At 37.8% G+C, this 23,324-nt stretch overlaps 5 protein-coding genes and 1 long non-coding RNA gene across 8 annotated transcripts; 4 read left to right on the top strand and 2 right to left on the bottom strand.

Annotated features, from left to right (window-relative positions):
* The first annotated feature begins 1,797 nt into the window (after positions 1-1,797).
* On the top strand, positions 1,798-2,274 carry LOC121805485 (2S albumin seed storage protein-like). Its single transcript, XM_042205362.1, has one exon. The coding sequence runs from the start codon at positions 1,798-1,800 to the stop codon at positions 2,272-2,274; it is 477 nt and encodes a 158-aa protein (XP_042061296.1).
* Positions 2,275-9,942: 7,668 nt separating this feature from the next.
* Positions 9,943-10,810, top strand: LOC121798663 (2S albumin-like). Its single transcript, XM_042197784.1, has one exon. It carries the CDS (start codon positions 10,160-10,162, stop codon positions 10,778-10,780), a length of 621 nt encoding a protein of 206 aa, XP_042053718.1. The 5' UTR covers positions 9,943-10,159; the 3' UTR covers positions 10,781-10,810.
* Positions 10,811-10,842: 32 nt separating this feature from the next.
* LOC121798672 (glucosamine 6-phosphate N-acetyltransferase-like) lies at positions 10,843-11,948 on the bottom strand. 2 transcript variants are annotated; one of them, XM_042197795.1, is made up of 2 exons: positions 11,811-11,948; positions 10,843-11,445 (listed from the first exon to the last, which is right to left on the bottom strand). In XM_042197795.1, exon 2 carries the CDS (start codon positions 11,419-11,421, stop codon positions 10,951-10,953), a length of 471 nt encoding a protein of 156 aa, XP_042053729.1. In that variant the 5' UTR covers positions 11,422-11,445; positions 11,811-11,948; the 3' UTR covers positions 10,843-10,950. The 2 variants fall into 2 exon arrangements, with proteins under 2 accessions (XP_042053729.1, XP_042053737.1); XM_042197803.1 differs by having other exon boundaries at positions 11,785-11,933.
* A 3,620-nt stretch (positions 11,949-15,568) lies between these two features.
* Positions 15,569-16,009, top strand: LOC121776665 (2S seed storage protein-like). The gene has a single exon (XM_042173873.1). It carries the CDS (start codon positions 15,569-15,571, stop codon positions 16,007-16,009), a length of 441 nt encoding a protein of 146 aa, XP_042029807.1.
* Positions 16,010-18,095: 2,086 nt separating this feature from the next.
* Positions 18,096-22,427, top strand: LOC121747808. Of its 2 annotated transcripts, XR_006039347.1 has the most exons (3): positions 18,146-18,503; positions 21,592-21,948; positions 22,093-22,427. It is a non-coding gene; the product is annotated as an uncharacterized LOC121747808 (long non-coding RNA). The 2 variants fall into 2 exon arrangements; XR_006039349.1 differs by having other exon boundaries at positions 18,096-18,503; positions 21,592-22,427.
* Positions 18,516-21,585, bottom strand: LOC121747798. Its single transcript, XM_042141923.1, has 2 exons — positions 19,087-21,585; positions 18,516-18,945 (listed from the first exon to the last, which is right to left on the bottom strand). Exons 1-2 carry the CDS (start codon positions 19,405-19,407, stop codon positions 18,859-18,861), a joined length of 408 nt encoding a protein of 135 aa, XP_041997857.1. The 5' UTR covers positions 19,408-21,585; the 3' UTR covers positions 18,516-18,858.
* Positions 22,428-23,324: the final 897 nt, after the last annotated feature.

Raw genomic sequence — 23,324 nt, forward strand, 5'->3', positions numbered from 1 at the left:
TAAATTTACGTAACTCTCTCGATTTAAATTATTTTTTGGCAAAAAATATATCAAATTAAAGATAATTTTATAAGGATTCCAACGAGATCTCAATTGCATATGTTCCGACGATGTTCGGGTGATGAAATTTGATAAATTATATTTCAATTTTCGTAAATGTTGATAAGCAGATTTTATCAATACATACAAAAAAATCTCAATATAGTGTAGGTAAAATATCAATAAAACTGTGTTGATATTTTCTTGTACTCGTGTTGATATTCTCATGTCATATTGTTGATATTTGTAATACACTATGTTGATATAAGAAAACACCCACGAAAATTATCATATAATAACATAATGACGATATTACCCTTTTGTTGATATTTTGTCTACTATCTATTGAAATTTATGAGCGTTAATCTCATCCACTTATTTCAAAATCCAAGGGTGTAGATTTAGTCTTAATTTTAGATTATGGTGTTATAAGCATTAGAAGAGGACCCTTAACACATATTCTTAACCATATACATCATTATATTCTTATTATTCTTTTTTTTAATCTATTAACTTTATAAATTATCTTTATTGTTTGAAAATCTTATGTCCCGTGCATAGCACATGTGTTAACAATAGTTTAAGAAAATGTGTAAGTGTTAAATGAGTTAAGTGGAGAGAAAAATAAAATAAAATAAAATAAAAAGATAAAAGAAAATAAAGTAAGAGAAAATAGATCTGTTGCTTTTTGTCAGAAAATGAAATGACTCAAGTGGAAAAAATCCAAAAAGGAATATGACTCAACTACAAAAGGACGGAGGAAGTACTTCCTTCGTCCCCTAAAAATAGGAATTTTGGGGATAACACAAGTTTTTAGTGAATAGTTGGTAAAGTATGATAAAAAATAGAAACAAAAAGTGATCGAAGTATTATTATTGCACAATAGAATCAGTAAAGTATTATTGCATAATAGGAAAAATTATCAGAAATGAAAGTGGACTAAATAGACCAAATGAAAATAATAGACTATTGTTTAACGGAGAGGAGAGAGTAAAATACTACTCCTTTCGCTCCATAGTAATAGAGGCGTTTCTTTTCAGCACACGATTTAAGAAAAATCGTGTTAAGTGAGTTAAGTAAAGGAAGAATAATGTAGGAAAAGAAAAGGTAGAGAGACGAAGAGAGAATAAAGTAGGAGTAAGAGATAACAAAATAAGTGAGAAGAAATGTTTTGACTTTTACTAAAAAGGATAAATGACTCCATTATTATAGAACGTACTAAAATAGCAAAATTACTCCACTACCATAGAACGGAGAGAGTAATACTCTTATATCCTCAAGCTTAGGTACATAAAAACTGTCCTCGAAACTCGATTTTAATTTTTTTCTACTAACGAATAATTTAAGTTTGGAATGGAGTTTAAATTTGACTACCACAAAAACAAAAGTAGAATAAGTCGGGATTGTGGAAAAGAAGATAGAGGCAACTCAAGATCATACAGGCAACTAAATCTATCAGACCGGTGCAGACCGTAGAAGAAGTAAAAACTCGGAGCAGTAAAAACTGAGCGTCCTAAATAAATTAATTGGTTGATGCATATACACGTGTAATTTTGGAAGCATATGCATGCAAATTGATGTGGAAGGACGAAGAGGCAAATGCCTCTACTACTTCCCACCTCCTCTTTCCATTATCAACACATGAACGCCATGCAACCCTTCCTACCACTTACAAATACCCCTCATTCCTCCTCCATCTATCACCACCACACACCCACCCATCCACAAAAAAAAAGAAAGTAATTCTTCATAATCCCAATGGCAACCAAGGCGGCACTTACAGCAGCTCTCCTGATGGCTCTGGTGGCCCTAGCCAGCGCCACGACCTTCACCACCTCGTTCGAGGAAGAGGGCAACCCTAGGCAGCAGCAGTGCAGGCAGCAGCTGCAGGGAAGGGAGTTCCGCTCGTGCCAACTATACTTCTCGCAGAGGAGCAGCAACCCCTACGAGGAGGAGGTAGAGGAGGAAGTCTTGGAGATGAGCACCGGAAGGCAGACACGGCACAGGCAGCCACACCTAAACGAGTGCTGCGAGCAGCTGAGGGAGATGGACAGACACCAGTGCGGATGCGAGGCCATCAAGCACGCCGTGCAGCAGGCACAGCAGCAGGGAGGAAGGTCCCGCTACCAGACCGGGCAGAGCGAGAGCGAGCAGATCTACCAGAAGGCACGCTCCCTTCCCCGCATGTGCGGACTGCGCGAGCAGCAATGCCAGTTCCGCGTTGTGCTTGTCTAGACACCAGGCCAACCAAGAGGCCTATCGGCCATCTGAGTTCATAACTTTTGTATGTTTCCGACAAATAAGTATCATCAATAAAATTACACCTCTTTTCAATTACTCCCTTTTTTTGTCTTGATTAAATTGGTAAACTAATAATTGAAAGATAATGTTTTAATTGAGTTACACAGGTGTAATTATCAAATTATTATCCTCCCTGATATGTGTAATTTTGTGTCATACCAAGTATAGATAGATTTCTAGAAGAGATGAAGTTGGAATGATATTTTGAAAAATGAGGTTAGATGAATCACGAGTATTCTGAAGATGGGAGAGGTACTATGAGAATAAAATAAATGTAATTTTTGGATTTCTATAGTATCTTAAAGTCAGAAAGTGAATAAAAAAATTTCAAATACTAATACTATAACATACATCTAATATAATTCCCCATCCCTTATTTAATAAACATAAATTTTAATTATTTAATAAACATAAATTTTAAAGGTCATCTCATAATAGACTCGAACCTGTGATCTTCGGTCCAGGCATCAACCACACTTGTGTTGAGATCATGATTCTTAGGTCCAGGCATCAACCACACTTGTGTTGAGATCATGATTCTTAATTTCTTATTAGTACAAGAAGTCCCGACACTCGAACCCTTAGTCCTTAGATATATGTCTATATTTTTCACTCCCCTTAGATAAATTTGCATCCTACTACAGTCTTAATAATTGCTTGCATCCTTGGATATATGTCTATATTTTTCACATATCCCTTAGATAAATTTGCATCCTACTACAGTCTTAATAATTGCTTGCATTAATCCAAAATGCGTACAATTATAATTAAACTTTCAGCCTCTTCCTACGAGCATCCAGCCCGGACTCTGGAACCAAGTCTCCTCCACGTCATCATTCTCCTAAATTTGAGTCTTAAGTCCCCTCCACATCATCATTCTCCTAAATACGAGTCTCAAGTCCCCTCCACGTCATCATTCTCCTAAATTTGAGTCCCAGGCCACAACTCCTCTAACCATGCAGGCCTCACCTCCTCTAACCCTGCAGGCCCCATCTCAGGCCACAACTATTAAATTGCACTATTCACTACTATAGCATATGTTACTCGTAAAATAGAATACGTTGAACATTAAAACCAGAAAAATTCATTGTTCAGTCGAAAAAATAATATTACAAATCCTAGAAAAAGAAATTACAAAGTCCTAGAAATAAAAATAGAAGTCATAAAAATAAAAATAAAAAATGAAAAACTACTTCTTCTTCATTTGTGCGCGAAGGTAGGCGATCATCTCATGGTGCAACTCGGGCTCGAACTCCGACATTGTCGAGGTATCCCTCGATGTCGACTCCGTCAGCTGGCCCATCCGCAAGGTAATACTCATATCCGACATAGAGTCGGATATCTTATTCAGAGAAGGATTGGGCGGCGGCGGCATAGTGGGGTAGCTCATAGTAGTTGCCTTCCCCTTCGCTTTCCTCTTTGCCGCTTTTGTTCCCATCGGACGTCTTTGAGTACCAGGGGATGAGAGTAAGACGTCGTCATCTGTCACGTTGAGGTTGATTGTCGGACCTCATTCGCTCGAAGAGTAGTTTCCGGCGGCGGAAACTTTGGTTCTCTTCGGCGCCCCACTTGCCGCCGGTTCTGCCCCACCGGTGTACTTCAGGCTCTTCTCGAAAATCTTCCAAACGTCGAAGTACTTGAATTGCTTCTTCTTGTCAGAGAAAAACTCCGTCCTGGCCTTCTCCACGATATCCATCTCGTTGTGCCCGCTCGGCCACATCCGGACTATGTTATTCCACTTGCCATTCCACTTGTTCATCTCTTTCTTGACCCAACTCCAATGCTTGCGTAGCTTCACGTAGCTACGCTCGAACAATCCTCTAGGTCGACCAGCGTTGTACTTCTGGGCAATCCGCTCCTAGAACACTTTGCCGCTCTGCTGGTTGCCGATGATAGAATCATCGGAGACATCGACGAAGTTCTTGGCCAGCCACAATGTCTCCTGCGGACTATACTTCTTCGGCCACTCATCATCCGCAGCCGCAGCCTTGCCCTTGCCCCCCCCTTCAGCGGGCTCCATATCACTGATATCGTACTCATTAGTGCTAATTAGCGATGGTATTTCCATGTTGGAAGCCACCCCCGGACTAGGCGTTGCATTTGGGTTGGGCGATGCCGGCACATACCAGTTGTTGGCGTTGATGAACTCGTTCTTCTGTCGTTCGTCGCTGTTAAACCACTCCATAGTAGCCACAAATATTGAAATAAGAGGATTGAAATGGAGAAAGTGTTGGAAGAATGTTGAAGAAATAGAGTAAAAATAGGCAAAAAAATAAAAATAAAAAAATTTGGGGCTTACGGTTCGGCCCGAAACACCTCCAATGCCGGCCGGGACTCGCTGGGGCATGGCCCGGGCACGACTAAAGCTGGGACGGGACGGAACCTGGGCGCGGCCCCGGCCGCAATTGTCCATGCTCCAACGCGCGGTGACGCGGGGCTGGACACAAGCGCGGTCCGGCCCGCTGCGTTATTGATGGCCTAATACCTCAAAAACACAGAATAAATAGAAGTGCAATTCACTGATAATCGTCAGGAAGTTGAATTGATTTCTAGGCTTCAGGAAATTCGCAAGAGAGAGTGAAAGTAAATGTTGAGTAGTGGAGTAGCTAGATGAACGATTTTTGTTTATATATTTACTCTTCAAAATCCCACCAAAAATCTAGGATAGTTCTTAACGGCCCCGAAAGGAGTTTCAAAAGGCCAGAAAGCAATTATGGTAGCTAAAAAAGAAGAATTCTCCTCACTCTAACTGTAGTGTGTGTTTCTCTATCGGTTTTGATCAATCAATGAATGTAGATCTTGAGGTTCCATTTTATATCTTGTAATCCTTGGAAATAATAGTCATTCTCTCGTTTGTCTGTATATGTAGATCTTTGGATTGAACAATGTAAACACCGTGCGCATTGTTCATTTTCTTGTCTTCGAGTTCATAATTCAACAAGTGTAGAGTGAAAGACACAAAAATGTGAGGAGGGCATCGTGGGATACTTGCCAAACAGGTTATTAGCATGCAAAATATGACCGATAGCAAAATTGGTGAAAACTCACAAAAATAGTGAAATCACGTGGTTTAAGACAAGTCATGATATGTGTTACATGGCCTAACTTTGAAACCGAATCGAGTGGTATACATATTTCACTAAGTTAGTAAACACTATCCTCCGCCGTTTCACGAAAATCGAACGCGTCCTAAGCTTTCTTGTTTCAAAGATTGGCTAATCCTTGAAGACGAGTAAGGTGAAAGAATGGCTAATCATGGAAACATATAGATTAAGATGGATGTGTGTGAGTTATACCTGAAACAGTGGTAGGTGTCAGTGAGTCCAACCACAAACAGGAATGGTCACAAAAGTAGCAAAACGACATAAGAAGGAAGTAACCCGCTAGTAAACAAGAACATGGTAATATAGTTAGGTGAATCACTTTAGATACAATAAACTTAATACTAAGAAAACTTGATTTCAAAACTATGCCAAATGGTAGATTACTAGATGTATATGTATCACGCATTTAAAACTTATTTACAAGTGATAACTGATAAATTACTTCACAAACACAATTCTTTTCAACGTGAATAGACCTTTCAATATACTCCCTAAATCTTAAATATTGAGTCCAGCACTATCCATTCCTTATATATTCCTTAAATAAAAATATTGTCTATGACAATATTGTGTATAGCATAAAGACTACTCCCCCTGTCCGCGAATATGCGTCTCATTTCTTTCCGGCACAGATTTTAAAAAATGTTAAAAAAAATGGGTGAAAGAAAATTAGTGGAATATGAATACCACTTGTATATATCTATCTATCTATCAATATATAAAGTGCCAGTTTTTTCTACTGCCATGTGGCACACTTTTTGGCGGGAAAGTAATTAATTGGGCAAACAAAAAGGCAAATATTATTGGATAAAAATTGGTCCAATAAAATGCAAAAAAAATGGCTTCTCCATGAAGTTTAAGACATTTATATAGAAGCACCATTAATTGAATTTGCATTTTGTGGACTGATTTTCAGATTTTTTTATTGCAGCATAGAAGGGTGCTTGGAATCCGGCGATAGCTCCGACGAGAGGGTGGCAAGGCTGACGGAGACAAGGTGGTGGCGGCAAGGCGGCGGGAAGCTGACGTACAACAAGTAGACAGTTTAGATTAAAACAATGGGGCATCATTTTAACGTCTTGACATTTCCAACCTTTTATTGAGTATGCATCAAAACGTTTTTCTTGACGGCCAGCCGGCGTAGAGTAACAACGGCGGCGAGTCCAGCCGCTTAATACGGTGGCGGCAGGGACGACAACAACGGTGATGGCGTCGCGCAGATGACAGAGATGGGCGGCTGGCGGCGGCTGTCCAAGAGAACTGCCCGTGGACAGCTGTGGGCGGCAGCGGCGGCTGGTCGAGGTCGGCGGGGTAGGTGAAGCATCCCGGCCGCCGGCGTGAAGTAGGGCGGTGGAGCGGCGGGCAGGCTGCGAGTCGGGGCGATGGTCGTGCCGGTGATTGTGTCTGCGCCGAGGGAGAGATTGAAAAAGTGAGAAAATTGGAGGCGTTAGTCTTCTGTAGGGTTTGAGGAAATATTAATATTTGTAATATTTGAGCTTTTAATGTATTTTTTTGTAATTTAAAGTTTTTATATTATTAATTGATATTCTATTTACTTAAATAAAGTAGGATTTAATTTGATTGTTGGGCTCTACGGCTCTAATCTCTATTATTATGTCTTAAAAGTTAGATAGTTAGTATTAAATATTTTTAATTTACTCTTTAGTATATTAAAATTGTTTAACAATTACAACAATTTATAAATAGAACTATATTTAAATTTAGTTGAAATTGAGTTTTCGTTTATATAATAATAACATATATACTAAATATTAATTTAGTCTTTGGTCATCCATCATAAGTTGTTCTAAGCCATTAAAACCTATAGTATTGAACATCAATTTCATGCTTATTATACTAGTAATATTTATTGCAATTCAAGTTTTTTTCTATCGGTCGAGACATTTATGTCTTTCTTATAGTTTGTTACTAAGATAGCATTATAATTTTATGAGTTTTTTTAGTATAATTTTATAGAAAATCAAAAACAAATTCACTAAACTTGCATAGCATTATATACTACAAGAAATATTAAAAAATTAATTGCAAAAAATGATAGTGTTGTGTCGTAAGCATCTTTGTGTAGAATAATACTCTCTCCATCCACGAAAAATAGGGTTATTCCATTTTTATCCATCGTTTAGGAAAATGATAATAAATAGTTAAAGTGTATAGAAAGAAAAGGAGGAGAGAGAACTTATCTATTTTATTCTCTCTCTTACTTTTCTTTCTCTTCACTCTAACTATTTATTGCTCCCTCCATTTCTTCATAGTTGAGGCAAAACTTTTTGGCACGGAGTTTAAGAAAGGAATGTTGAATATGTTAAATAAATAGATAAAAAAGTAAGAGAGGGAAAAAAGTAAGAGAGGGAAAAAAGTAGAGAGAATAAAGTAGAATGTGAATACAGTAGAGAGAATAAAGTAAGAGAGAGTAAAGTAAAAAAGAGAAAAAAGTTACTATATAGGGAAATGACTCAACTATGAGGGAACTTCCCAAAATGGAAAAATGACTCAACTATTGAGAAACGGAGGGAGTATCATTTTTCCAAAACGAGATATAAAAATGGAATAGCCCTATTTTTCGTGGACGGAGGGAGTAGTAAATAATATTAAATTAATATAAAAATGTTAACAAAAGTATAATGATTAAAATAATTATAAACGAATTTTAAAAATATAATGATCACAATTGAAGTGTTAAAAATGACAGTGTTGTGTCGTAAGCTTCTTTATAAAAATAATTATGAACAAAAGTATAATGAATAATGATCACAATTGAAGTGTTAAAAATACTACTCTTAATGTTATGTGTAAACGAATTTTTAAAAAATTTTGAACGTCATTTTCTTTGATAATTTTTTGAATTTATACTCTTAATAACATAAGCTTAATGTAGTAACCTTTACTTTTCTTCTCTTATTTTTTTACCTTTTTGGGCAGATATTTTAATTTTTATTGGGGCCCTTTTTTTTTGGAGGTTTTTATCTATTCTAATTCTAATATATTTTAATTTAATTCTGATATTTTACTTTATTATATATTTCAAATTTATTATATTTAAAAAATACATTTTTACTTATATTTTATTTACTTCGGGTTTACTAATAATTCTTTTTTTAGCCGATGTTGGTGAATCCGTTGAAAGTCCTATTATAATAATTGATGTTGTTCATGATGAACACGATTCATCTATTGTGAGGGAGACTAATTTCATTTCATAAACTTTAAATCGAGACGAAGGTATTTTTCATTGATCTTTCTTTTGAATATTACTACTACTAATTACTAATTTTTATGTTTATGTAATTGAGAATGCATATAAGTATACAATTATCACAATTTTTTAGAGAATACAATAATGAAATTTCCTACCACGTGTCTTGCATTTCCTAATAACTTCAAAAAGTTTCCTTTAATATTAGTATAGATATATCATTTTTATTCATAGTTATAAGACATATAACAATATTTTAATTACTTTTTTGTCCGTCTTACAAGAATATGCACTTTCTAATTTTAGAAATTTTTTCTCTATATTAAGGTGAGTCTCATTCTCCACTATCAATATTTTAATTACTTTTTCTTTCTACCCCTCTCTTACTTTACCAAGTATGCATTAAAACTCATGTCCAACCAAAAGTGCATATTATTGTGGGACGGTGGGAGTATTCAATGATATGCTGAATATGAAATGTTTCATTACAGTGGGTTTAGAGAATTACAAATGTTTGTTTGTTGTTTATTCTGTTTTTAATGGGTTATAATCTTATTAATACTATTTTTTATTAATTTATATTCTGAAAAGAAATATTCCCTCCGCCCCGCGTTAGCAGTCCCGTTTACTTTTGCGCACTCATTTTATAAAAATGGTAATAAATAGTTAAAGTGGAGAAATGGTAAAGTAAGATAGAGAATAATGTAGAGAAGGGTCTTATCTACATTATTCTCTCTCGTACTTTACTATTTCTCCTTTTTAACTATTTATTATCATTTTTACAAAACGAGTGCAAAAAAGCAACTGGAACTGCTAAAGTTGGACGAAGGGAGTATATTTTTATACTATTCTTTATTTTAATCTATTTAGCTATAAATATATCTTCATTTTTGAAAATCTTTTGTCCCGTGCATAGCACGGGTGGTAACACTAGTTAGTTTTAAATGATAGTATGCGAGTGAGATAAGTTGGTGGAATGTGAGACATTTTTACCATTTATGGTAATTATGAACCGAGACTCCTATTCGCAGACGAACCAAAATGAAAAAACGTAACTCATGTAAACTGGAAAATCTTGCGGATGCTAAAGTAGCTATAAGGCATGCTCAAACCATGTAACAAATTTATTTTGTCAAATTAATACTTCCTCCATCCCATAAAAATAGGGATTTTGTGGATGACACAAATTTTAATGGAAAAATTAGTTAAGTAAGACAGAAGTAAAAAAATAATTGAAATATTATTATTGAAGAATGAGACCCCCTCATAAGAGAGAAAATTTGCGAAAATGGAAGCGGACTATTTTTTGTGACAGCCGAAAATGGAAAAATAAGATATTTTTTATGGGACGGATGGATTATATTGGTAATTATTTTGAGGGAAAAACATGTACTACTTCAAACCATGAATTATAACACCCCTAGTTGAATCAAATGAACTCTAAATTTGTGTCTAGCAAATGAAAATGAGATAGGTTTTGTCAACATTTGCATGTCAATCGATGTGGAAGCTACCTCAACTCCCCACCAATATCAATCATACGCATATTTCATTCTCCCCCATCAATCAACACGTCAAACCCCATGCAATCCCTCAACTCCCCTATATAAACCCCCCCGCCCACGCATCACCAACACCAATCCACCAACAAACTCACCTTCTCTCCCACATCCTAATGGCAACCAAGGCGGCACTCGCAGCAGCTCTCCTCATGGCCCTGGTGGCTCTTGCCACCGCCACCACCTTCACCACCTCCTTCGCCGAAGAGGCCAGCGAAAACTACCAGCAATGCAGGCAGCAGGTGCAGGGGCGTCGATTCAACTCCTGCCAGCGCTTCTTGCAGCAGAGGAGCACCCCGTACTCGAATGAGGACGAGGACGAGGAGGTCCTCGACTCCTACCAGCCGTCGTCGTCCCTTCAAGCCTGCTGCCGGGAGCTGAAGCAAATGGACCGCCAGCAATGCGGCTGCGAGGCCATCAGGCAGGCCGTCAAGCAGGCGCAGCAGAGCACCCGCCGCTACCAAACCGGCCAATCCGAGCAGGTCTACCAGCAGGCACGCGCGCTCCCGCGCCGATGCGGCCTTCGCGAGCAACAATGCCACTTCCGCCTCCTCTTCGTTTGAGGAAATAGCTCTGTGTCAATTACCCTTGTTTATTCCCCTTCCAAATAAACGTGATGCAAGGATAAAATTTCCGTATTTTCTTTTTCCCCATCAATCAATATAAGTAAAACAAAGAAACAACAACAATCCAAAATCCATCAAACAATCCTAATGCTTTAACTTTTCAAGAACTAAAAATACTTCACCATCTGCATTTCCTTCTGCTTGAAACCACACCTATTATAAAACGGCATGTTGTCACTGCTGCAATCAAGAATCACCTTGTAACACCCCATCGACCTAGCGTGATCAGATAGGAATTCGATTATCTTCTTTCCTAAATGCTTTCCTCGAACGTTGGAATCCACAACCACATCTTCGATGTGACCAACCTTGCCACAATTCCTTATGAATTTCTTCTCTATGAAGACGCTCCCGGTTGCAATGATCTTGCCTGAATCTCCGTCTTCTATCACGCATATAAGATGGTCGTTGCCATACTTAGCCACCTCCCTAAACCGTTCTTCGAATGCTTCGTCGGAGATGAAGTCGCATACAGTCAGCTGCTGAAGTAGCTCCACGAACCCCTTCTTTTTATCCGAGATCTCTAACTTCCTTACCACAAACGCCACCTCTTCCATGGAAGACTTTGTTCTTTCCATCGAACAAGGATTCAATCCAAATTTCTGAAAATGATAAAAGGATCAAGAGATATATATTAAATTAGATAGTGGATTTCAACATCGTCATAGCTACAACGAAAAGTTATACACAAATTCAGATGACCACTTTTATAATTCACAACTGCGTGGGGATCAACGGTATAATAAAACTATAATTAATGAAAAAATTGCGCAGTACTACAAAATCTCAAATTGCCTGTAATTCAACATGTTCTAATATAGATTAATTCTAGAGATATTCCACAAACCATAAAAAGCGAGAAAGAACAGAGCCACATAGATCAAAATTTAGTAGCGGCCAACACAACGAATTAAACTGCTAATTTATCTGCATAAACTCACTGATAGATCTAAGAAACGGATCGAACCTCTTCGTACAAAGGAAAACTGCCCCGATTTGATAATTAACTCACATCCAGATTAATAATGTGGATGAATGTTTGAGTGTAGGGAACTAACTGAAAAGTGGATTTGCTGGAATGGGGATCATCGTGCAGGCAGCATATTCTTCTTCTAGGGCTTGTCTATTAGCTGAACATAGGTTTATCTAATTTAGGCCCAGTTTCTAGAGTTGAATTGATGTAAGCCCAATTATGATTATTGTGACTTTTTTTTCCAATTTTACTAAAATTATGCTGAAATTTAATATTTCTAGTAAATTTTAAATATGGACATAAAAATTAGTATTCCCTCCATCCCATTAAAGATGACTCACTGTCTATTACTAAAAATAAAAACATCTTATCTCTACTTTATTCTTTATTTCTTACTTTTCTCGTTCTACTTAACACACAAAATAAAGTTGTATAAAATTCTGTGCCGTTCAAGGTATCATCTTCCTTGGGATGTTGGGAGTAGTATTTTCTTTTCCACGACAAAGTTTTTTGAGCTATAATTTAAATGCATATAACATATTTAATCATACATGAACTTGTTGGCATTGAGACTGGTGTAATTGGGCAGCGTGGATAAAAAACAAATAACTTTTCGAAATCATTTTAATTCTCCAGCAATACACAATTTACACTATTAGCATATTATTGTCATCTTACAGGGAACTAGATAAATAGTTCCTAATTTTTTTAGTATTGAACATAAATAGTCCTGTACTTTCAAAATAGCATGGAAACTTCATTAAATTAACAACTATCACATTCATAATACTTTTTTCTTCACTATTTCGATAAATTTTCGGCTCAAAATACATCCAAGATATGAAGGACATTTTTTATTAGAGCATCCATAGTGGTTATAGCCCAGTCATATCCTAGCCACAAACTCCTCCTGCCACATCATCAATACTAAAAATCCTCCTGCCACATCAGAAATAGCCCAGCCATAGCCTAGCCATATCATAAATAGCCCAGCCACATCAATAGCCACATCACTAATAACACAATATACAGAATTTAATTTACGAGACATATACGGGAAACATTAATAATACTATTTTAATTTTTTTAAAAAAAGTACAATAAATTAAAAAAAGTACAAAAATTTTAAAAAAGTACATTAATAAAAAAATTACATTCAAAATCGCAAAAAGTACATTACTTAAAAAAAAATCACTCGCCGGCTCCCTCGCCTCCGTCGTCGTCGTCGCCGTCGCCGTCGCCACCGCCGCCTCCGTCGCCACTGTCACCGCCGCCTCCGCTGCCACCGCCGCTGCCGCCTCCACGCAGATCGTCATTCATGCTCTCGAGCAATGTGAAGAGAAATCTCTTCTCCTAGGGGTCCTTCGCCGCTCGCCATTCGGCTAACGTCTTCACCATCATCTGGCGCGTTTGTTGACGCGCGAAGTACTTGAGATCCTCTGTAGATTGGCGGTCAAAGCGGGGCGAGGTCGGCGGCCGAACGAACGAGGGTTGGGGAGCACCTGGTCCGTCTCGGGGAGGTCGTGGGAACCACCGCTGCTGCCGCTGAAATCCCCGGTATAGTTCAATCGTTGCTTCTTCGGCCAGCCAGCGTCGACACCTACTCGGAATTTCTCGGAGTCGTTCAACACAAGATAGCAGTTCCAGTAGGTGAAGTCCTTATACAACCCGGGCTGGGGGAAGGCTTTCTCCGCTATCCTCCTGCAGTCGTCCTCCGTTTGGCCACTACTCTGCATGCGGAGGGCGTTGGCGTACAAACCCGAAAATCGGAAGACGGCAGCCCTGATTCGGTTCCACGCCTTCCGGCAATCCTCCCCGTTGTGTGGCCTCCCCTCCGGGCAAAATAGCTGGTAGGCTGCTGCTACCTTGCCCCACACGTTGACGATCCTCTGGTTATTAGAAACAAGAGGATCGTCGCAAACACTCACCCACGCCTTTGACAGCGCAACGTTCTCCTCGTCCGTCCACCTTCTTCGTACCGTGGGGTCATCCCCACCCGGCTGCGACGACTCCCCGACCTTCTTTCCCTTGCCCTTCTTCTTTGGGGCGCCACTACCCTGCACTGTTCCCCCCGTTTGAACGGGAGTTTCCGGAACTCCGAGACTATCAAACCCTAAATCCGACAACGCAAAATCATCAAAACCGCTCGACGTGAACTGCGCATCCGTTGGGGTCGATGTGTGCGACGAAGCAGTCAAAAAATCAAAACTAGGGCGATAGACGTCCCCCCGCGTCACCTGCGTCGCCGGTACGCCCCCCGGCGTCCCCTGCGTCGCCGAACCTCCCCCGGGTATCATCTGCATATTGGGTGCCCACCCCGGCATCATCTGCATATTGGGTGCCCAACCCCGCATCGCCGGGAACCCCCCCGGCGGACTCCCTCCGGTCGGCATCCCGGGTAGCATCTGCTGCCACGGGTACATGTTGTAGTACCCGGGCATCTGATTCCATCCGCCTCCAACGGGGATTGAGGGAGTTTGAGAACTGCTCGTCCCTGAACTAGGCTCGTTGTTCAGATCCATTTCTCGGTGTTGATCTTGTACAGAAATTAAGATAGAGAGAGTACTCGTTAATACAAGTGGTGCGAATGAAAATGAAGTGCAAATCGCGTATATATAGTGTTTCGAAAATAAAAAATAAAAAATAAAAAATTCGTTGGGCTATGCGCTGGGCGATCCGGGCGCTGCAATGGAGCTGAGCGGATCGCCCAGCGCATAGCCCAGCGGATTTTGACTGCCTAGCGCTAGGCGAAATTGATTTCCGGAAAACCGCTCGGCGGTTTTCGGCTCCTCCAATGGTTCGCCTAGCGACCGCCTAGCGCCGGCGCTCGACTAGGCGGTGCGCTAGGCGCCATTGTGGATGCTCTTAAAAAAATTAGACAGATTCTGGATATCAAGAATCATATTATAACGATACACCTAGATATTAATATATCCAAAAAATTTCTTTAATACAGAAATAAGATTAAAATAGCAGTATGATTAGCTTACTATTAATACTTATAATATTTTAATATGTAAAATAAAGTATATAAAGATAATAAAAGCAAATTTATCACATTTAATTAAGAAAATTCAATTATAACGGAGATCATTTTAAGGGCGTTTTGATTCATTCCAAGGGTGTTTTAGTTCATTTTAAATAAATTGTACTCCATCCGTCCGATAATAGAAGTCTTATTTGTTTATGGCACGAGTTTTAAGAAATGTAAAAAAAATGGGTTGAATAAGTTATTGGAATATAAGTCTCACTTATATATATTATTTTTAAAATAAAATGTGAGTGGAATAAATTTGTATGATGTGAGGCTTATTTATCATTTATGATAAAAGTGAAATAAATTTTTTATTATGCGACAGACCGAAATGACAAAACATAACTCATATTATGGAACCGAAAGAGTAAGGGTTATGAACTAAAATGTCCTTATTGTGAACTCTGTGTTTTTAAATACGAAAAGTTAAAATTCAGTCACATATTTAATTTAATTAATGATCGAAATTTAATCTATAAATATAGTAGCAAAGTGGAAATACTTTGACAATATATAAATAATAGCAAGAGTATGCATAGGAGTAAAATATAGAGAAGACGTTTGGCAAGATTTGCATGCGAAATCGATGTGGAAGATGGGAGAGCAAAACGTGATCACCCTTCATCCAACACGTAATAGCCATGCAACCGCTTCACTCCCACTATAAAAAAACAAGAGCCCTTCAACACCAACACACACCATTTCAACACTCTCTTCAATGGCGATCAAGGCGGCAGTAGCAGCAGCTCTCCTGATGGCCCTAGTGGCAGTGGCCAGCGCCACCACCTACACCACCACCGTCACGACCACGTCCTACGACGAGAGGGGCAGCCAGAAGTACCAGCAGTGCAGCCAGAAGGTGCAGGGCCGACAGTTCCAGTCGTGCCAGAGCTTCTTGAAGCAGAGGAGCTACTTGGAGATGGACTCCAGCAGCAGCAAGCAGGAGGAGTACGTTGAGCAGTGCTGTGAGCAGCTCAAGGACATGGACCGATACCAGTGCGGCTGTGAAGCCATCAAGCGCGCCGTCCAGAAGGCGCAGCAGGGAGGCTCCTCCTACCAGACCGGCCAGAGCGAGAAGATCTACGAGAGGGCACGCGCTCTACCCCGTCTCTGCAGATTAAGCGAGCAGCAATGCAGCTTCAACCTTGTCTTTGTCTAAACTATGGGAGGCCTATCGGCCTTGCCTTTGTCCCGACTCTGTTTCCAAATAAATAAATAACAATTTGGGATTTCTTTCTCTCTCTTTAATTTCTAATCAGTCTCGACTATCTTACTCTAATTACAAAGTTGTGGAACCTTTAAGGAATTGAATAATTACACTAAATACAACCCTAACGCAATCTGTGGATTATATAGTTGTTCTTATAATTATTTTTTATTTAATTTAATAAATATTTTTTAAAATTATTTTTTGATATTTGTAAATTTTTTATGTAAAAACAGAGTTGAAGAGAAATTTTATGCATATGACATGAGATTTTATAGTATATAATTTTTCTTTTTTTTCATTTAATAATTATATATTTTTGAAAATATCTTTTTAATTGTTGCAAGTTTTTATGCAAAAACAGAGTTGAAGAGAATTTTATGCATCTGACATGAGATTTTATAAAATTAATTAATGAAGTAGGAGAGAATAAAATTGTCAGAGATTTTATAAAGTTTGTTAATTTGAGAAAGAATAAAATAAAGATAAATGTGTTTTAAAATTATTTATAATATTTATGTAGGGACAATTAAAAAAGAAACAAGGCCGAAGGGATATATAAAAAATTTTAATGCTTAAGACTAATCACCCTACAACAAAAGACTAAAAACCGGTTTCCATAACTAGTGTAATTTCCAATGAATATATGATTTACTAATTCATTGCAGCTAAAGGTGATTCCGCCTTGACGGTCCCATTCCGGCCGACATTATCTGAGAGGGTTCAATTAGAGTACACAGGCTTAGTCCATTGGCTGCCAGAAGTTCATCTACCAAGACCTCACACTTGTAAGCAACTATCCGGCAGTAGTGGGATTCGAACCCAGGCTTAGTAGAGGGATTCGAACCCAGGCTCATTCCAGCGCAGTAGCCCATTGGTTGTCAGAAGTTCATCTCCCAAGACCTCACACTTATAAGCAACTACCCGGTAGTAGTGGGATTCGAACTCAGGCTCATTCCAGCAACATCTGCTCCTGTGGGCATGATTTACTAATTCATAGTACTGAATATAGAAGCATAGTCTACTTAATGATGTTGCATAAAACAATATTTTTCAATATCATATGTCAGAATATTGGTAAATCCTGAAAATGCATAAGGGAATAAATCCTGATGAGCAAATCAGGAATCCCGCTGATCGAATCTCATGATGAATGAATCAGGAATCACGTTCACAATGAACTAATCCGGACGATCAGAAATCTGGAACAAATTGTGATGAACAAATAAGCGATTAGGCATCGCACTGATCAATCTCGTGATTTAAGAATCAGGTTTCGCGTTGGACGATTCATGGTGAAGAACTAATTTGGATTATTCACAGCTGAAGAACAAATTGTGAATCTCATATTTTTTTAAAATCCTAAGTTGAATTTTGGTTCATACACTATATTTTTGTACAAATCGGCGGCGCAACACAGTTCACGTTAATTATATGAGATATTAAATTTTAAAAATGCCCTTGGACTATTATTTTTTAGAAAAAAAATGAAATGTTATTACAACCATAGAATTAAATTGAAATAATAAGACATATGGTTGTGATTTGTGGTCTAAGTATTTGAACTTAGTTAAACAACCTATATTCCATTGTGAAGCTCTTAAGAGCATTCCTAATGCCGTGGGCCGGACCGCACCTGGGTCCCGGCTCGCGGCCTAGCGCGTTGGAGGTGAAGGAAAAGCGACCCATGCCGCGCCTGGGACGGTGGAGCAGCCTGGGGCAGCGCCCCGTTGTGGCTCGACTCGGTGTTGGAGTCTCCGGGGCCGTGCCCTATTGCGGCCCGGCCAGTCGTTATGGGGCCTTCGTGCCGGACCCGAACCCCCTATTTTTTCCTTCGATTTTTGGCTTATTTATATGCCATTTCTTCAACATTCTTCCATCAACACTTCTATCCTCTTTTTATTTCAATATTTGTTGTTAGAATGGATTGGTTTAACAACGACGAACGACAGTTGAACGAGTTCGTCAACGTCAACAATTGGGGTTTGTAATCAACTGTCGTTCGTCAATGCCAACAACTGGGGTTTGTAATCTTTTATGTTCGACTGAACAATGAATTTTTAGGAGTAAAATAATTTGTAGGCGTGAATTGTGCAATTTAATAATTGGGGCATGGATGGAGATTGTAGGAGAGTTGGGGCCTAACATAGAAATTTAAGGAAACAATAATGTGGAGGGGATTGGGGGCTGAATCTAAACCGAGGTTGTGGATGCTCCAAGCAATCGGAAATCGGAATATCCCAAGATATCCCTTATTCAGCGAATAGCCGAAACATAGATCTACACTTATATTTTAATGATAATGCGAAGAAGCCCAATCACCGCCATATAGATTTAAAGCTATTTCGAATCTTCCGGGAAATTAGTTTGTTGCAATATGCAACTCCCCTCGCAACAAATTCGCGTCGCCGAAGCCGTGAATTCACCGCGCGAAGCAATCGATATGGTATGGATTTAAAGTTGATCTGAATCCTTATTCTATTTCAAGTCACTGCTATTTCACCTTTTTCTTTTGGTGTGTTTGATACGATTAGATTTGTTTCATGTGAGTTTTCAGTAGATGCGTCCTTCCATTTTCCAGGATTCAATTGTTGAAATGAAAACTTAGCTGTTGCTAAATCAACACCGCGGTTAGTTAAAACTAAGAAAAGTAATAAGATGATGTGCCACTGTTTAAGCATTCATATCCATAGAAATTTAAGGCTGTCGAGTTTGCAATGCCAATAACAGAAAATGAACTCGTCTAAGATGACAATTATTTTGGTCAGCCCAAAGCATCTGGTATAGAAAACTTGCTCTCCTTAGTTGAACTTCACTCCACTTTCAAAGACTTGGCACATGAGGTCAAAGTGTTTTTCTCCATAGTAATGCCCGTACCTGCATCGGTACTGGAAACGAAGCATCATATTAGCTGGATTAGTAAGATGTTCTTTTCATATTGTAATCTGTTGGTTTCTTCAGTTTCCATCAGATTAAAGGAAAAAAAAGTGGGGGATTATACGATAAATAGATGAAAGAGCAGCTGTTACCTTGTATTTTTCCCTCAGCAGTTTCTCGTTGCCATAAACAACATTCTTTTTCATGTCCCACGAAATTCCCGGCTTGTTCATCATCTCTGAGAAGGTTTTGTATTTTCTGCTAAGGATCTGGAGCCTTGACTTGAGAAGACGGTCTGAATGAACTCGACCAAACACTGAACGGAACTTCTCATAAACATATAGCTCACTTTCTTTTCTGAAAGTTGAACCTGGTGTATAATCCCCCCTTTCAATCTCCTCCACCATCATCTTTAGGAGTTGAAAATCACCACCTTGCCCTCTATGTCCATATCCAGGTAGTACACCGGCCATCTGTGACTCATTTGGTAGTCAGGTAACACATAATGCAAATAAGAAGTAAATATGTGGCAGCACGACATAGCAACAGATAAAGTACACAACCTATGTGTAGTCTAATATTGGCTAGGAGTTAGAAGCTAAGTTTTCTGGTGATAAACTGCTACACAAGAAAGAAAAATTTGTCGTCTGTCTTAAAGAGATGCTATGTTCTAATGCCAATGAAAGTAGGGTTTTTCAATGCAGCGGTACCTTTTTCTTTCCATGAATCCTTCTTTATAAACGCTTTCACGCTAAATTCTATTTTGAGATGTTAATCTAGAAAGTGAAGATGCATATGATTATTTGGATTTGTATTTTGATGCTTAAGATCAACTCATTTGAAATCTGTTTTTAAGTGTTTCATTGTTGCTTAAACTGCTTTTTTTGCTCATTAAGTTCTGTTTTCTGTGAGGAACTCTATTTCTTTCTTCTAGTGGTAAAAGGGTTTTCAAGTGACTATGATATCAGTCCCGTTGAATGAAATTCTTTTGCCAGACTCTTGTTAGGGGCTTTATCATCGTCTCTTATTCTAAGATGCCTTTCTAAAGGTCTTTCCTTCACAAGTGAAAAATGCTGCCTGACAAATTGGGATGTCTAGGTTCCTCAAAAAATGCCAAAAAATAGAAAATTCTAGGTTCCGAATAAGCTAAGTCTAGACTCGATTACTAACCGAGGCATTATTTTTGGCGAAACAAGGGCTTAATGTATCCACTGTTATAATTTCCCCATGATTCAAAGCCTGTTGCTAAAAATTAATTAGAGCTGGAATTATGATTTTCTTATGAAATCCGTATTTCCCCTATAGTACTGTGAATGTTGCTTCTCTATGGTTATTTGTGAAAATCAATGCTGTTGTTAATTGACAGACATGATTGCGTTGTAAGTTCAATACAATGGGAAGTTCAGATGAAAATTTTCTAATTGAGATCGGATTGGCAGGAACAAATTTTGAGCTTTAAATTTTAATGACATCAACCTTCAATTCTAGAAATTTAAAAGAAGGGAATCAGAATTTTATTACTAACCTTGCCTGAGAAACGCTCGTTCCTTCCCGAAATGAAATTGGTAATCGAATTTAGCAGAGATATGAGGAACCACAAATGAGTCATCTACTAAGTTTAAATGGTTATCTTTCAGATCCTAGCATTTACACTTTTTGGCCTTTCTCGAATCATTTATTCGACTTTTTGTAATTTCTGTCAGCAATCCCGTGGCAATAAAGTCGGTTAGTTGGATTTCATGAATTTTAGTATCATTTATAATGTCTTTTTAATCTCCATTCCTACCAAATATGCTTTGGCATGCGTTCATAAAAATCTGTCAGGCTATTAGAAAATATTTGGAGACTGGGAGTGAAGGATTAATTATTATTTAAAGCTTGTATATATTAATAAATTAATAATGCCATAAATATCATTTCGATATTTACAGCAATAATATTAAGTTGAGATACCATTTTTCACAGTTTATATGTATTATTGGATGAAGGTGAAAATGATACTAGCCTGGAAAAAGCTAGTTGGCACCCTACTTTTCTATATCAGGAGTCAGTTATAGAAACAAGATTCTAGATTCACTTTCTGGTTTAGTGAAAAGACAAACTGACAGTCTGTAGGAATTTTTATAGTTTGCGATCTCCATTACACCATAGTGCATAGTGTTACCATTATTTAAAAAAAAATAAATCTATTTCTCAATTTGCAGTTAAGAAACTTATATAATATGTTTGCCTTAAAAGCAGTGGTGGCTTGACTTGAAGTATCATGTTTCCAAATTAATTAACTATCATACTCGAATTTCAGTACCAGAAACTGCAGTCTGGATACAAGTTGGTTATTGGCTGTGTTATGTTGAGCAAATATAAGCCTTTTAGGTTCAGGAAATGAGAAATTTGAGGGATTATTCTAGTTCAATCATTACATTGTTCTCGAGGACAAAGTGGCATCATGCAGGGATTTGATTTCACTTGTTACTAATGCCTAAATTGATCTAGCTATTGGTCTGGGATGTTTTTAGGAGTTGAAACAAAAACTCAACTCTTTGCAAATGTTTTGGAATGGAAGTGCCAGGCTTTTTTGCAAAGTGGCTGTTAAGCGCTTAGCAATTTCTGATCTTTTAATTTTACTGAATAATGTTTGCTCTCAACACCAAATGCAGGACATTTGAAACTAACGGATTGCTGGTCAATCAATCTTAGAGATTCACAACAGTGTACATGTCTGTTTAGACCTATATCTTCTTCAAGGAACACCAATTTGCTTTGTTGAATGTCTACATCCCCCCAAATGAGTGGAACCCCTGAAATATCTAAGTCTGAATATTTCATCTAGCAGATAACATTATAATTTTTTTATGTCTATTGCAGAGAGGAAATTGCATCCTTGATTTTAGAATATATTGGAAATCTTAATGGATCAATGTTGCTGTATGGCTGTGTGGGACCTCTTGATGGCATCATTAGAAGTAGACCCGGAGACAGAAAGCGACCCCATCTTAAAATTGTTGCAAATACATGTAAGTATTTATTAATCCATTTCTGTCTGCTTACAGATATGCAAAAACTAACAGGCAGAATGATTTCGTGTACCCGAGCAGTTGTAATATACCATACATAAAAATGATTTGTCCGCATCATCTCACCTATATTTATCATTACAGTTAGAAATAGAATGGGGCCAGGCCAGGCCAGGCCATCGAACTTCTCCCCTGAGTTTGGTACCAAATTTATCACCACATTTTTCGTACCATAACCATGTAAATGTAATGAAGTTAAGGATGGAAAGGTTGGCATACAAGCATTAAACAAAGATGAAGCAATAATTTCCGGACAAGCGACCATACAGCTTTGGATGGATTATCTCATAGAACATGGTGTTATGCTTTATGCTTATGCACAGCGAAGAAAGCTAAGGCTTTTGATTACTTTAATAATTTTCATTTGCTTTCTTGCACCATTATTTGGTTATTTGAGTCATATTACTATTAATTCTCTATTTTTTAGCATTTATATTTCAAAAGTGTTGCTGAGCTGCAACTTTTTACCAGGATTATGAGTTGCAAGATTCTATTATTTCCTTCTCTTCAGAACTAATTTGGATAGATTTAATTTGCATGGTTTTATAATCTTACATGAAAAGTAGTATAGTAGTTTGAAGTTCCCCAGTAAATTAGGATTTGAAAGACTACAGCTCACTTTCTTCTAGGAATTAATTGGACTCGAAATAATCACAAAATCAAGAATTGGGTAACGTTGATAAACAATTGCATCACAAGCAAATCATTTTGTGGGAGAATGCAAGCAAACAAAGAAGAAATTCCAACATGTTTTTTGCAGATCTAGCCGAGTTGTGTTTGTGCATTCGGTGAATACTTATTTTTGCCGTGATCCGATACAAATTAAATGATCAGAACCCTACTGCGAGGGGTAAACATTACAAGGGTTTTATAATTACAAATTTTGAGTATTCAATGCTATGACTTCTGAGAGTATCAAATACAATTATACACCCTCCGTTTGCAATAAAATGTTTAATTTTGCCATTTTGAAAGTTTTGCAATTGAAACTCCCATTGTCCCATTTTTTTATCACTTTAGATAAGCGAATTTTATGTTTCACTAAATCAATATGCACATATTCCATTATAAAAATTACTCTCTTTGTCCCATAATAAGAGTCCTATTTTACCATTTCGGTCCGTCATACAATAAGAGTTCTATTTTACTTTTACCATATATGGTAAGTAGACCCCACATTCACCAATTTTATGTTTCACTAAATCAATATGCATATATATATATATATATATATATATATATATATATATATATATATATATATATAAAAATGAGACTGACTTATTCAACTCATTTTTCTTTACATTTCTTAAAAT

Source organism: Salvia splendens, chromosome 1 (assembly GCF_004379255.2).
Source record: "Salvia splendens isolate huo1 chromosome 1, SspV2, whole genome shotgun sequence".
Classification (NCBI taxonomy): domain Eukaryota; kingdom Viridiplantae; phylum Streptophyta; class Magnoliopsida; order Lamiales; family Lamiaceae; genus Salvia; species Salvia splendens.